The sequence below is a fragment of the Podarcis muralis genome, chromosome 5 (assembly GCF_964188315.1).
Source record: "Podarcis muralis chromosome 5, rPodMur119.hap1.1, whole genome shotgun sequence".
NCBI lineage: Eukaryota > Metazoa > Chordata > Lepidosauria > Squamata > Lacertidae > Podarcis > Podarcis muralis.
The window spans coordinates 81,833,134-81,847,723 of NC_135659.1; the positions used below are offsets into that span (position 1 = coordinate 81,833,134).

At 42.5% G+C, this 14,590-nt stretch overlaps 1 protein-coding gene across 1 annotated transcript in view; it reads right to left on the reverse strand.

Annotated features, from left to right (window-relative positions):
- Positions 1-2,239: 2,239 nt before the first annotated feature.
- Positions 2,240-14,590, reverse strand: part of KCNB1 (potassium voltage-gated channel subfamily B member 1) — a 194,172-nt gene continuing 181,821 nt past the window's right edge. Inside the window, exon 3 of the mRNA XM_028735164.2 lies at positions 2,240-14,137. Within this exon, the coding sequence (XP_028590997.1) occupies positions 12,107-14,137 (2,031 nt within the window). The 3' untranslated portion in view covers positions 2,240-12,106. The remainder of the gene's footprint in view (positions 14,138-14,590) is intronic.

The following is a 14,590-nucleotide window of genomic DNA, read 5'->3' on the forward strand; positions in this document are numbered from 1 at the left end:
GCCTGCTCTAACCAAACAGACTATTCACTTTATAACTTATTTATTTATAGCCCCCCTCCATTTTGTTACTATATTTTAAAATTGAGAGGAGAGGGTAGAGGAAGGGCCACACTGGTATCCAAGAAATAAGAGTGAGATGAGAGTGTCAATGGATCAATCAATAATTGAAAACATTTCCCCCCCCCAACAGCTGATTCAAGAAAAGCTGTTTTTCACTTGATTTAAATTTCCTCTCTTGGACAAAGGCAAGTCTGTTTCAAAACTGGATGCCGATGAAATGGAAATAGGCCTTTATTGTGTACTTATTGCCTTTGTATCCTATTCTTTCTCCAGGGAGCTTAGAGCAGAGTATATGGGGGTCATAGCTAGACTCCCATATCACTTTACTAAGTGTAATCCCCATTGAACTCGAAAGAGAGATACCTCAGAGTAGGCAGGTGTAAGATTGTGCTGTACCCGACTTTTGGCTTACTGTGGAGATCTGGCTTCTTTTCTGTACAATTTGGGGAAGGCTACTGCGTTCTGGAATAAGGAATGCCCCCTATTAGCTGTGGAGTACTGGATTGAGTGGGGAAGCAGAGGTGCATAAATGACCTTCCAGCAGCCAAGTCATTGCTGCTTACTGGGGAGCAGAAAAGGTGATGCAGTGGCAAGGTTGTTGCAGTGCAAACATATCAACAGAACCAATTTGATGTTCCTGCCAGTGCATTAACACTGCACCACCCTCCCCACTGCCTTACCCCTCACCCTCCTGGTAAGCAGCAGGGAGGTCACTCCACTCCACCATGTTGCCTGCTCCTGGAGCTGTTGTGGACTAGAATGAAGAACAACACATGTTCTTAACTTCCCTGCATTTGTAGTAAATGAGCACTTTTTAAAACTCAGGTTCATCCCTAGTATAATCTCTTCTGTTTCTCCAGCAGCCAAGTTTCCAAAGTTGGACAGCGTCCAAAGGCCATACCAAAGGTGTAGCTTTCCATTGGCTGTAGGGCTATGTGGCACAAGCATTTTAGCCTAAGGTAAAACAGTGCTCTTCTATTACGTTCTTTGCCTTAGAAGAGGGCTGGCCAACAACTCTTGAACTATTTTTTCTTGGTTTCAGCATGGGGATGTTTGTAGCAGATCCTTAAACTCGCCAGTTGCAGCTTTGTAATTTCTGCAGAGAACCTGTGTGAGTGAGTGCGCAGTGCTTTTTTAGAGGAGCACAGGAAGGTGCCTTAGACCCAGTAGCAGCCAGCATGGTGGGGCAGACCTCCTGATAGGTGAATTACTGCTGCTTACTGGCAAGGAGAGGGGCAAAGTGGTGGTGTAGTGTAAACACATTGGCAGCAACAGTGGATTGACTCTGCTGGTGCATTTGCACTGCACCAACCTTGCTAGCTTGCCCTTCTCCCTCCCGGTAAGCAGCAGTGACTCACCTGTCAGGAAGTCAGGATAGCACCATTCTGTGCACTACTGCTTATACCAGATAAAGCTATTTGTCCATCTAGTGTGGCTTTTTCTGTCTGGCACTGGCTCCCCAGGACCTCTGGCAGAAAGGTCTATCCATCACCTGCTACACGGCCCCTTTTAGCTGGAGATGCCTGGGATTGAAATTACATACCCAATGAGTCCATGTTGCATAGCTCTTTGCTTTCTCCCACATATCGGAATGCCGTTGGCTTCTCTTTGGGACAGGAAATAAATCACTTAAGATGGGGACCCCATTACAGCCAGGGCAAAACCCACCTACCGGCCCACTAGATGGCTTCACTTCCACCAGCTGGAACTTCTGTGGGTTGTGCAATTTACAGAAGAATATCCAGGCCTTTAGGGCTGGGAGAATATACCGATTTTGGTTTCTCCCAGTTTCACATAGCCAGCATGGCTACTAATCAGGGATGATGGGAGATGTAGTATACATACATCCTGCCCATCCTAATGAATGCATTTCACTACTTGTACCTGCGTAAAAGGTTCCTAAACTGGATAATCGGAGGACCAGCTGACATTTGGGACAAACATGTCCATTTGAGCTATTAAAGGCTTAATGTGGTAAAATGGTATTTTGCAGCACAAGGCAGTCACAGGTTCACATCTTGTTGCATATACTGCAAATCTATCATCTATCTATCTATCATCTATCTATCTATCATCATCTATCATCTATCTATCTATCTATCTATCTATCTATCTATCTATCTATCTATCTATCTATCATCTATCATCTATCATCTATCATCTATCTATCATCTCTATCTATCATCTATCTAACCATTGGCTATTTCTTCAGACTGCTAGATATCTGGCACCAGCTCTTCCCATTATTCAATTACTTTTATGAAAGTTCCATATAACACATGGTTTCATGTTAGAGCATGTCGGAGCATTTGCTTGTCAGAGCTGGAGGCCTATATAATAAATTTCCACACCGTGTGATTCTGTTGATGCAATGGAATCAGCTCTTTATTATAAAGGAACAGAAAAAACAAACAAACAAACAAACAAACCTGGCCACATGCTATATATATATATAACAGAGGTAACCAAAGTGGTAGCCTCCAGGCGTTTGGGGCACCAATTCACATCAGTGCCAGCCAGTATGGCCAGTGGTGAGGGATGATGGGAGCTGTAGTCCACAACAGCTGGCAGATGCCATGCTAGCTATTCCTGGCCTACAGGAGCTGCTTGATTACATATCCCAGCACATCTAAGCAATGTCAGATCCTAATTGGAACAAATTGTGGATTCTTTGCTCAGTTTATACTTGGGCAAATCCCTCTAGTCTATGCAAGGAATAGAGTAACCAGATGCAAATGAAGGCAGGGCTCTTGGTCTCATTACCTAGTAAGTGTGGCGATAAGGGATGTGGGAAGCTGCCTTTTATCATGTCCATCTAGCTTAGTATTGTTTGTGGACTCTACACTAACAGCAGTGACTCTCTAGGGTTTTAGACAGAGTGCCATCCCTCTGCAGCCCTACATGATGATTGAAACTGGGACCTTTTGCATGCAAAGCGCTACAGCCCTTTTGCTTGATGTAAGATTACATTTGAAAAGGAGGAAATACTGAAGCCTGCAGCGCAGAAGTGCAGGGAGCAGGTGACTGAAGCATCCATGCCTGCTCTTTCCCCTCTGCAAAACCCCTTCCCTTAAACCAAAGTTCTGTCTTTTGCATTAAATGGAATCTACTTCCCTGTTTCCTGTGCCTGCCACTTATTTATTGAGTGGGGATTCGAACTCTAGTCTCCCAGGCACTCTAACCATTACACCACACGGGCTCCGTTGCCTCCTGTGCCTTCAACAGCTTTCTTTCTTTTTTATTCGGCACGGAGATGAAGCAATCGAGAAGACGCCACTTGCTAAATTTCCGAGTGCCAGGCAGCTGTTACAGGCCCCAGAGCGCAGCTTCCACTCAAAAGTTGGCAAGCGTCTTTCCCACTGGTCTCTGCAGGAGGAATTGCACTGGAGGCTAGCAGGCAGGTTTATGCTTCCTGGGAGGATGTGCTGTGCTGTGAAGCTGACACAGATAAGCTTATGCCCGGCTGTGAGGGAAGCCTTTTTGTTTCTGTGTATCTTGTCTTTGCTGGGACTGTGTTTTAATTATGGTTTCACACTGCCTGGTAAATGCTGTGCTTCTGAAGGTGTGCAGAGTGCTCTTTCCTAACCACACCAGCACCAGTTCCTGCTCTCAAGGGGAGGGGAATTCTGAATTATCTGGACCAGGCTTCCACAACCTTAGTGCCCTCTAGATTTCAGCTCCCGCCTGCGTTGGCTGGCGCTGATGGGAACATCTGGATAGCACCAGGCTGGGAAAGGCTGGTCTGGACTCTTGGATCACCCACTTTTTTTGCACACAAAACATGCGGTGGATAAGATCTTCTCAACTGGCCACTTATCCTGGCCAAAGGATTGAGCCCATTACGTAATCCATGCACTCTGATTGGTTTTAATCTTATTATAACTGATGTACATCTGGAAGGGACCTCACGGAGGTCAAAGTATGAAGTTAACGGATTACATGTCTGCGTTCCACTTAGATCAGAGTCTGAGCCATTCTGACTGGCACGCGCAAACATACACACACTCCCACAGAAGGAGGAAATCTTCACGTTAACTCCCATTTGCACTTTTGAAACATCTGACAGATTAAGGAGAATATCAAAACACAACAACGTTGGACTCCGCAACCTTTTTTTGCAGTCATCACAGTTCAGTGGGAAAATACTGTAACATTCCTTTAGAACGGACACACACGCAAAATGAAATAAGAAGGTCAACTATGGAAATTGTTGACAATAGAGACTCTAATATATTATTCTGTAATACAAAAGAAGAATTTTGACTTGATTGCCCTATTATAAATTTGCTAAAAATACAGTCATATATTTATATATCATTCCCCACCCCCACCCCATTTTTTTTTTATCGGAACAGAAAAATAGACTACTCTGGAATGCATGAAAGTCGCCCGACTTTCCCCTCAGCACTACTTACAGAGCCAACACAATGGCAAACTGGAGGAACAGCAAACAGCTGTACTTTCAACCAGAACTTTATTAAAGCCATATTCTCCCTGACAGGTTGTTTATAAAGCAACCTCCATGACTACTTTTGCTTTGTTTTGGTTACCATCTAAGGGGAATTCATGATTGGTCGTACGGGAAAATTTGACAAAGGGAAAGAGTGACTCTGAAACCTCTGTGCTCTCAGTTCATTGAGAGTGGATTCCCACAACCCTGCTTTTTTAAGAAATGGGATGAGTGAAAGTCCCATATAATGGGCGGTTTGATGGAATTGCTCCTCTTGGACGTTCCATGGAGCTTTAAACAAGAAAATCGTGTCCAAGCACAACAATTTATAAGGGACCCTCTTCATGCAACAGCACACTGAGGGTAATTTTAATGGGTAAGTAGGAGCCTCAGTTTGGCTAGCTCATGGGGAGTCAACATGGTGCCCTCCAGAGGTTTTTGGACTACAACTCCCATGAGCCCTTGCCAGAAAAGCTAATGGTCAGGGATGATAGGAGTTGTGGCCCAATTGGGAATGGATGGCTCTGTCGGTGTCGTTTCTCATTTTTCCAATCTTGAATTTCTGCAGCAGTTGGTATTATCTTTAAAGAAATCTTCATGAGAATTCACCAGCCTTTTAGTGTTACTTTTTCCAAACAGGCACATTTTTGTACTCAGTTCTGCTTAATATACATATTTTTGCAATGCCATTCCCCCAAACATTATTTTCAACAATACATTTTTTTTAAAAAAAATACACTTTACCCTATTATATGCATTTTCGTACATCTTACTTTTGTTGCAAAATTTGGAGATGAGTGAATTTTTAAAGAACAGCTGTGTTTGGGTTCACATATTTTCTTGGAAAGTGTGAATTTTGTAGATTGGCCTTTAAATGTGAGTCAAATCCAATTTCTCCCTATGCCTCAAGTCTAGCAACACCCAAAGGGCACCATGTCATCTATCCCCTTTAAGAAGGGCTCTTGAGAAGCTGAGTACTGTTAAGGCTAGTTGACAGACAGAGGTTGTTAGGCAGCTAAGTAGTGAGATAGGGGAAGAGGACGTCCACAGCTGCAGCATCCCTCATCATCACGATGCAGGAGGGATATGTTAATTTTCTCCCTTAAATGCTGATAGCTGGATTTTTGTCCAGTTGCCTGTTGGAATGCATTGGGGAGCTGGCAGCTGTGGAAGCAAGTAAGAGTGCCTCAGATTTAGCACTCCCATGGTGGAGCAAAGCTTGGCATACAATAAGCCCATCATGTGATAACCGGCATGTGGACAGGCTGTGCGAATCCACGTTCACATATATTAGTGTTTTAGCCATGCCACAGAATACCCACTGCTATTGTTGCTTTGTGTGGCGATTGTACCAATGGCATGGCATGGGTGCTTTGGAAGAGTGTTCTGATCTACCAAATGTCATGTGGAATGTATCAGTTGAGAGAATGCGGCTTTAGTAACCTCCACATGAGCTTGAAATACCCCCGTTATACGAATCACAAGTTAGTACCAGTCGTCATTTTGTCAAGACATAAATATAGAATAGGTACAAATATTATCAATACATTACAGTCTTTTTTTTTTTTTTACAGAAGAGAATACTGTTTTGCTTAAAAATCTTGTACCTTATTAGCTGCAAAGGGAAGGGAAGGCTACAGTTTATGATAGCCATAGTTGCTAAGGTAACACGTCACACTGCTTTGGATGCAACGTGATATACGCAGGGGGGGAAATTCCTCAGGCCCTTTGCCACACAGTCTGTTCGGGGAAGAAATATGCATCCTGCGGGTCACCTTTTTCTTCTTTTGCAATCATTGATTCTCAAGACTTTCATAAAATGTGGACCACCCGTAGGACAGGACAATGCTCTTCATGTTCCTGAAGTGTGCTTAGGTGATGTTTCTATGAAAAAAGGCACTGAGAAATCTACCATAATCATAAACACGGCTATTTTCTTTTTTTGCTAAAGGAAAGAAGAAGAAGCAAGCTAGCAGCTGAGGGAATCATTGCCCCTCAGCTAAGTGCAAGGTCTGCACTTGTTCTTTTCAACCCATTTGCTGTCCATCATGGGGCAGGCAAACAAAGATTGAGGCAGGTACAAGGTGGAATGCCCCACCAACTGCAGAAACGACGGGAGGAATTCACTGTCACACTCGTCTAATGATTCCATCTGCATAACCATTTTGGTTTGTCAGAGGGCATGATTTCCCTCTCCTCCCCCAGCACACAGTTCTATGCACCAGTTCTGGGGGTTCTGCTGACCCACCTGAGCCAATTTTGGGGGGAGGAGAGAGGGGAAACCACTGTTGCACAAATGGAAGTCCTTGAGCAGAGTGTCTGCTCATGGGACTTGTTAGGCGAATTCTGCCCTGTAATATGTTTGTTTATTTGCATGGTGCATAGCACATGGGCAAAGATTTTAAAAAAGGAAAGTGCTGATGATCAAACACCGAGCAAATACTTTCTGCCAATAAAGTTTATTGGGTCAAGAGGACCATTTAACTATTGTTAGTTTAGGAGCTATTGCTCTGGAATATTTTTCCTCACCATCCCAGCAAATGGTCTGTCTCCAAAGTAGATACTGTACCTACACTCCACTTTCTCTCATCTTGTATGCTCATTACTGTTTGCTGGATTCTCTTTTTTTCTCTCATGCATCTCTGTATCTTTTAGAAAAAAAGATTTAACGAGAAAACAAGTTCTGCTTGATATTTGTGTGCTGGGCAGTACCATTTCCTGGGCACCCAGCAACCCTGGGCAGCTCCTGGGCCTCCAGCTCTGGCTGTTGCTTGCCCTGACCCTCCTCTAATATTTTTTTGGCCCAGCATTTTAAGCGAAGACCCGGCAGTTAGTCTAGATACCATGCTTATTTTCCACCATGCCTCAGTGCAGTGTGCTGTGTTGAAGGCATTGTGGGAAATCAAAATGGCGGCTGGTGCTGCTCTGATTGCTGCCACTAGGGAAGACCAGCAGAGCCCAATGACAGAGGAGGGAGCTCACCTGAGCATGCTTTGTCCCAGGCCCCTTCAAACCTGAAGCTGGCCTTGCCTATTTCAGGCAGCCGGTGTTTTGAATGTTTGTGTCTTCACAGAGTGAAATTTAAAAGATTTCATTCTCTCTTCAGCAGTCTGAATTGGGACAGCCCTTCAAGAGACACATCAAATGCGACTCCTGCTTGTTTGTTTTACTGTAGGGCCACAGCAACTGGTTTACCACACAGAGTGTTTGCTCATTCTACCTCCTCTTGGCAAGTTCAGCTAGTGAAGGGGCCAGCTATGCATCTAACAAACAAGCAAATTGTACAGAGGCGTTATTTCAATACTTTATGGATTTCTGCATTGTGGTCCCCCTAAAAACAAACAAAACCCACTACTTTCCCCTTTTGTGATGAGTGCAGACCCTTCCCCAATTCTTTTGGATTTTTGCTTTCATTCCAAATGCTTTTCAAAAGTTCAGAGTAGATTTCCCAGTGCTCATACATCTATACTTAGTTTGTACAAAGCAGTTCATTGTCAGGCATCATTTAATTTAAATTAATCATAGGACACAATCCTAGGTTCTCCGGCGCAAGCTGCACTGAAATGAACAGAAGATGCAGGACCATTGCCATGGTTTTGTGTAGAACCCATTCACAGCAGTGCGGTTTGCCCCAGAGATCCACGTTGGTTTGTTTCTTTGCGGGGCAAAAAAATGTGAGCTAGAATAACACTTTCACAAACAGAAGAAAGAAATGTTTTTGAGCATAGTGTATGCCCATCTTTAATTATTCTCTTTCTATAAGAAATCTATAGGACTTTGGCGGTTCACACTCAAAGGATAGATACTTTATGATACTTTTGAACAAAGCTGTCAAAAGTGACCCGGTAACATGCTACTTGAGAAGTTTGCGCTAGATGAATGATAGTTTTGTGTCACACTATGTCCACGCAAGGCAATAACAGGGCCTTTGGTTACAAGGAGAGTTGCACCAGTTGATATTCCAGGTTTGTTTTTTAAACGCTGCGATTCTTGTGACTGTCATCTAGGAACTCAAATGTCTCATTTCCAATAGCGGTTTGTTAAATACTTTTTCTCTATATGGCTATAGTCAAACGCATTTGCTTTCGGATATGAAAAATACAATTCCTCTGAAAACTTTTTACATGAAAGAATCAGCTCTAAAATATGCAATGTGGAAATCACCATTGTATACTTTTTATATATCAAAAAGTAATTTTTCCCTGAATTTGTTTTTATTTAAAACATTTGTGCTGATAATGGACATGACAGACTTTTAACACAAACAATTTAGGGGTTTGACTTGCAAATGACCTAATTCACTTGCCTTTGCTTAAGCACATAAGCAGTCTAGGTCTTGCCTCCCTGTCAATCCCAGTGTTGAAACTATTTAACACCCCCTCACTTAAAATACATGGGAGTTTTCTGTAGCAATTGGTTTTCATCCCTAAAATAATCTTTCCCAGAGTCTAGCCCTAAACATGAAGGAAGCTTCCCGAGTTCAATGGAACTCACTTAATCGTCAGTTTAATTAAGAATGGATCACTGCAATAATATGCTTAAAGCTCATTTGCTGTATCATTAGTTCCTAATAATTATTTGATTGTTACAACTTAACTCTTCTAAGTACATTGTATGAATTACTGCGAGGCTCACCCTTAATGCAAATTTTGAATGAACAAAGACGGACTTCTAACTTGGGGTAGGGGGTGTTCTTTTCAAATATGCTATTCTGTTGAGACTTTTGAACATAGAGGTACATTTTCGGCTGCTGACTGTGCGACTTCTTGCACGGAAAGGAGCTTATCCGACTTTTACTGGCCTAAACTGTACACAATTTGAGCTTATCCATATCTTGATCTGTCTTATGCGCATGTGAGTGAATAGGACAATAGCATAACCGTAAGGCCTCTCTGGAAATATTGGGAAATTATTCAGTAATCCCAACAGTACTGGATTGCTGAATAATTCAGCCAGTGTGCAACATCTCCATACCTACATATAATATTGTGCCAGCCAGAGGTCTAACTTAACAAAGCGATAATGACAACCCCAATGCGCTTATTGCTTTTGTCCATCCACGCTGTGTGCATTAGAGGCAAGAGTACAGTACAGCTTGAATGGACAAGAATGACAGTCATGACCAACCAACGACTATATGACATTGGAAACGTAACTGTTTAACGAAACACGTATATCCAGATAGTGGGGTAGTCTTTTTCAGGAGCGCAGTATATTACTGACAGCTTTTCATTTCAGAAAAATTGAGCCTTGAGGCCTGTAGCATGCAGGTGGTTTATGCACCACTGTAGGTGCAATGCACTTCACTGATAAAATACCCATGTCTAAAAAGGTTACTGTGGAGTAACCTAAAAGGTTAAATGGAGGCTTAATATTGTAAATGGGCCATTCAGATACTGCACACAGGTCACTGACAACAGGTTTTTTTTTTTAACGTTTTGGGTTTCGCCCGGGGAAGGCTAAATCCAGATGATATGGGGGCAGGAGAGAATACAGGCCGGCATTTTGATGCCAGCAATGTAATGTGGATGCTGTGAAAAATCTGCATGCATGAGGAGCACCCATCCCATAATAAACACCCAGCTGGAAGCAACCTTAATTTGATGTACTGGCCAAAAAACTGCACTGTTCCCAGGTTTTTAAACCTCAGTCCTTGAATATGGCCAATGAAAATATTGCATATAGCCCATATGCAATATTTTGGTATCTTCCTAGAAAACTGAACAAAATCCATATTATTATTGTAGGAAGAAAATAAGAACATGACATTTCTCTATACTACTTTTACCAAATTGCTCCGAAGTTTAGTTCATGTCTATTTCACATGTGTTTTCTGGGGGGGAAGGCAGTAACCTGAAGTTTCTTCTCCTACTGCCCACCTCTTATACTACACTGTGTACCCTGAAAGAGAAGTCAAACTTCCAATGACACATATACTACAGCAACAATGGACACAACATTAAGTGTTATCATCACAGTTATCGTAGTTCGTTACCAGGTGGGTAACAAATCACAGATGTGACGAGGCACAAATCAAGATAGTGCTTGTTTTAAAGTGCTAGGTTGTTTGTTTTTTATTTAAAAAAATACATTCTCTCTGCTTCTCTACGCCACCTTTGTCAAACGCAATAATAAAATCAACATAAAGTGCTTTTGATATCAGCAAACCTATATGATACAAGATTTAATATACCAGCCTACGTTATAAATCCAAGCTGGTTTTTATGGTTTTCCTTAAAACAGCCAGTTTAAAAACAAAATATTTGAAACTTGATTCTCTTCTCATTTACACCACACCTGTGAAACCCCAGCGGGAGCCTCTTATGATTCACAACCAGTCCAAATGAGAGGAGGATCCGGCTAATTGCTTAGGATTGTTGTTACTATTTTTGCATATTTATGTTTTTAAAACTTGCATATCTTTTCATTCTGCGCTATTTAAGTGCAGAATGTGGCAGAAAGATTCTTCTGGCATGGATAACAGATTAGGTGTAAGCCATGAAAGGATGTGCAAATAATTCAGGGAGCCGACATTTAATGCCTTTTCATAATATTAACTTTAGCCCCTTTTTTGCTGGAGATGATCATAAAGCCAGTATGGACTCCCAGCTTAATGCTTTGGTCAGAATCTCCAGGGGTTGCACTGTCCTTTCGTTTACATTATGGTTGTGGTTTTGGGTAGTAGCCTTCCCCCAACACACAAAAGGGTCAGCTACATCTTGGTTGCTCCCTTCTAAGAATACCAACCAAACCCTCTCACCCATAACAGCAGAACAATGCTTCCTTCACACACCCATTCCCATTGTCTTTTCAGTTTGAAAACTGCCTTTCTAATCTCAGTTTTAAAAACTGCTTTCCTGATCTCTGTTTTGGTGTTACTATGAGCAGTAATAAGTGCTATTCTTAGCTATAATTTTGAAGGGGTGTTTTGGATTTAGATACAAGTGGTGCAACTCACCCTGCTGTTACTTTTTTATAAGGAAAACTTCAGGTCTCAATGAATCTTGAAGTATTAAGCACACACAGAGAATTCAAACAGTTTATTTCTCAATTCACTGAATCCGCAATTTAACCAGCCCGTTCTGTTACCTTTCGACCTCGTATCCCTCAGAGAAGAAGGCATACCTGGGGATGTTTGAAACAGTTGCCCTCATGCAAAAAGTGTTGCATCACTGATTATTCTTACCACACCTAACCATTTCTTCCAGTATTTGACTCTGGCCACCTTGGTCTCCTTTAAAGGGGTACTGCAGTGTCGGGTGCTGATACTGCCACATATAAGAGATCCATCAAAAAAAAGGGGGGGGGGAGTGAATGGAATATTTGGTCACACTAACTTCAATGAAGGAAGTTGAAAGGAGATCAAATTATGACCAAGATGCACAATCTTCGTTTCAGTTGATGGCTGTGGGCAGTAACTTTGTAGTGGATCCAGAGAAGGACTTATTCCTGAGCCCACCTTGAGGGCATCCTCTTGCTTTTAAAAAACAGGTGGCTTGTTTCAGTCCAAAGTTCATGCCATGCAGAAGCTCTTCTTCGTGTGTTGAGTGTAAAGGCATTCCTTTTCAGCTTTCACCAAAAGTTCTGGGTTACATGTCAGATCTTTTGATCATGTGTGTTACCATGTCCTCCTCCACCCGGTAATATGTGAACCTCGGGTGAAATGTGGTTCTCTAATTTGATAGTTCCCTGGTTACCACGGGTTCTTCCAGTGATACTTTCCATGGAATAAAGGCAATTTTGCCCAATTAGCTTGGGTGAGGAGGGTAAAGCAGCAGTCTCTAAGTGGTTCTTCTCTGTTCTATAAACACTATCCCTTTGCCTTAAATAGCCACCATGTGTAATGCTGTATTTGGGAGCTGGGTTTCCTGGTGGGGCTTTGGGAGGGCTTGAGTCATACAGCAACTGACCTTCATCATCAGTGTCGGCGTCGATATATTTATGTATCCCAGCATCGTGGAAGTTGAAAACTATTGCTGCCTGCTTCTCGGGGGATTTTGTGGGTGTTCGAGTACTTGCAGTAGTATAGATAGAGGTTTCTGGACTCATTAAAGACCGATCAGAGTGGCCAGAACTATCTGTAGCTGCTCCTGTTGCTCCTTTGCTCTTGAGGGGATCTGGATATATTCTCAGGACATTTGATGCTGTTGGTCCTATGGCATCCTCTTCCATAAAGTTAACCTTCAGGGATCTTAATTTTAGAGGATTGGTGACTTTTATGGTACTTTTGGGGCTCTCTATGAAAAACGTAGAGCAACGACTGCTTTCTAGATTTGGTTTTATCTCCATGAATCTGGACCCGCTTCCCTCTGGCCTATATGGATCCTGAAGTGGATTTATCCCACCTTTGTTAGGCAGCGTAGTTAGTGGGCTATGGGAATATCTCCCGGAGTCAGGAAATTCTGTAGCACAGCTTATATAACTGTCAATACTTGACATGCTCCTCATGTCAATTATTCCATCTGCCCGAGTGGTCAGCAAAGGGACCATAGGGCCAGGAATAGCTTCCATTTCTAATTCTTCCTTTTGCTTGTTGGGTTGACCTGACTCCTTCATGTTGAGGTTGGGCTGGGACTGAGCTTTCGCCATTTTGCTGTACATGTCTTCCAGCTGTTGAACATTCAGATGCTGAGGACTGGAAGATGAGCGAGCCTTTTCTGGTGACCCTTGTTCCTTTGTCTCTAAAGATTTGTTGGAGCTAGTTTCGGAGAGAGATCTCTTGGCCCATTTCCACTTGCTTGGGGATAAGTGATTGTCCTGAATTTTATCCTTTTTGCCTGCATTTTCTCCCTTTTTTTCAACGACTATGTCCATCAGTTCTATACTACGGGCAAAAGCATCCTTCATATTCATGGACACAATGCTCCCATTTCTTTTTGCTCTTTCAAGAGCTTCTCTGCGCTTGATGGCTTTTTCCTGCCTCTTCTGCTCTTTGTAGAACTCAGAGAAGTTATTTACAATGATTGGTATAGGGAGGGCAATGACTAAGACACCAGCAATGCAACACAAGCCACCGACGATCTTACCTAAGAGTGTTTTAGGGTAGATGTCTCCATAGCCAACTGTTGTCATAGTTATGGTTGCCCACCAGAAGGATGCTGGGATGCTCTTGAATTTTGTATCCTCCTCATCTTTTTCTGCAAAGAACACTAAGCTCGAAAATATCATAATCCCCATGGCCAGAAACAAAATGAGCAAGCCAAGCTCATTGTAGCTTCTCCTCAGCGTAAATCCCAGGGATTGCAAACCGGTGGAGTGCCGAGCTAGCTTGAGAATTCGGAGTATCCTCATGATACGGAATATCTGAACGACCCTCCGCACATTCTGGAACTGAAGTACACTTTTGTTTGACTCTGTGAGGAAGATGGTTACGTAGTATGGCAAGATGGCTAACAAGTCAATAGCATTCAGTGGCCCTTTGAAAAACTTCCATTTCTTAGGAGAGGAGAGGAACCGTAAGAGGTATTCCATTGTAAACCATGCAATGCACACAGCCTCGACATGGGCTAACTGGTGGTTATCGGTGGGATTTCCATATTCATCTGTGCCTTGGAGCTCAGGAAGAGTGTTGAGTGACAAGGCAATTGTAGAGAGGACGATGAACATGATGGAAATGATTGCCAAAATCTGCAAAGAAAACAGAAAGTGGTTAGGGCTACTGAAATGGGTAATGATTTAGCATCGTTAAAATCATTTCATTTCCTGCTCTCACTTTTGCACATCAGATGCTGAAATGGATGGGCACAGCTTGCCTAGGTTCATTGGCCTTAATAGGGCTGCTCTGGGTGGAACGTAGTTGGATACAAACCATTGTTTTTGTTTTGGATACCTGCTTTATATCATTGCTTAATGGTCTTTGTATTACATATTTTATACACAGATCCCAGGCACTACCCTGGTAGCCTTCATGTTCAAGGATGGGATATAGATTTAATTTTTAAAAAATGAAACAAAAGGCAGTAAACATGTGAAACGACCTGCCAAGATTATTGCTTTTAAGGGAAATAGGAAGTGGAATATCATGTGTTCTTGTTAAAACACTTAGGTGTGACAAATGACCTCCCCATCTATAGTTATGGA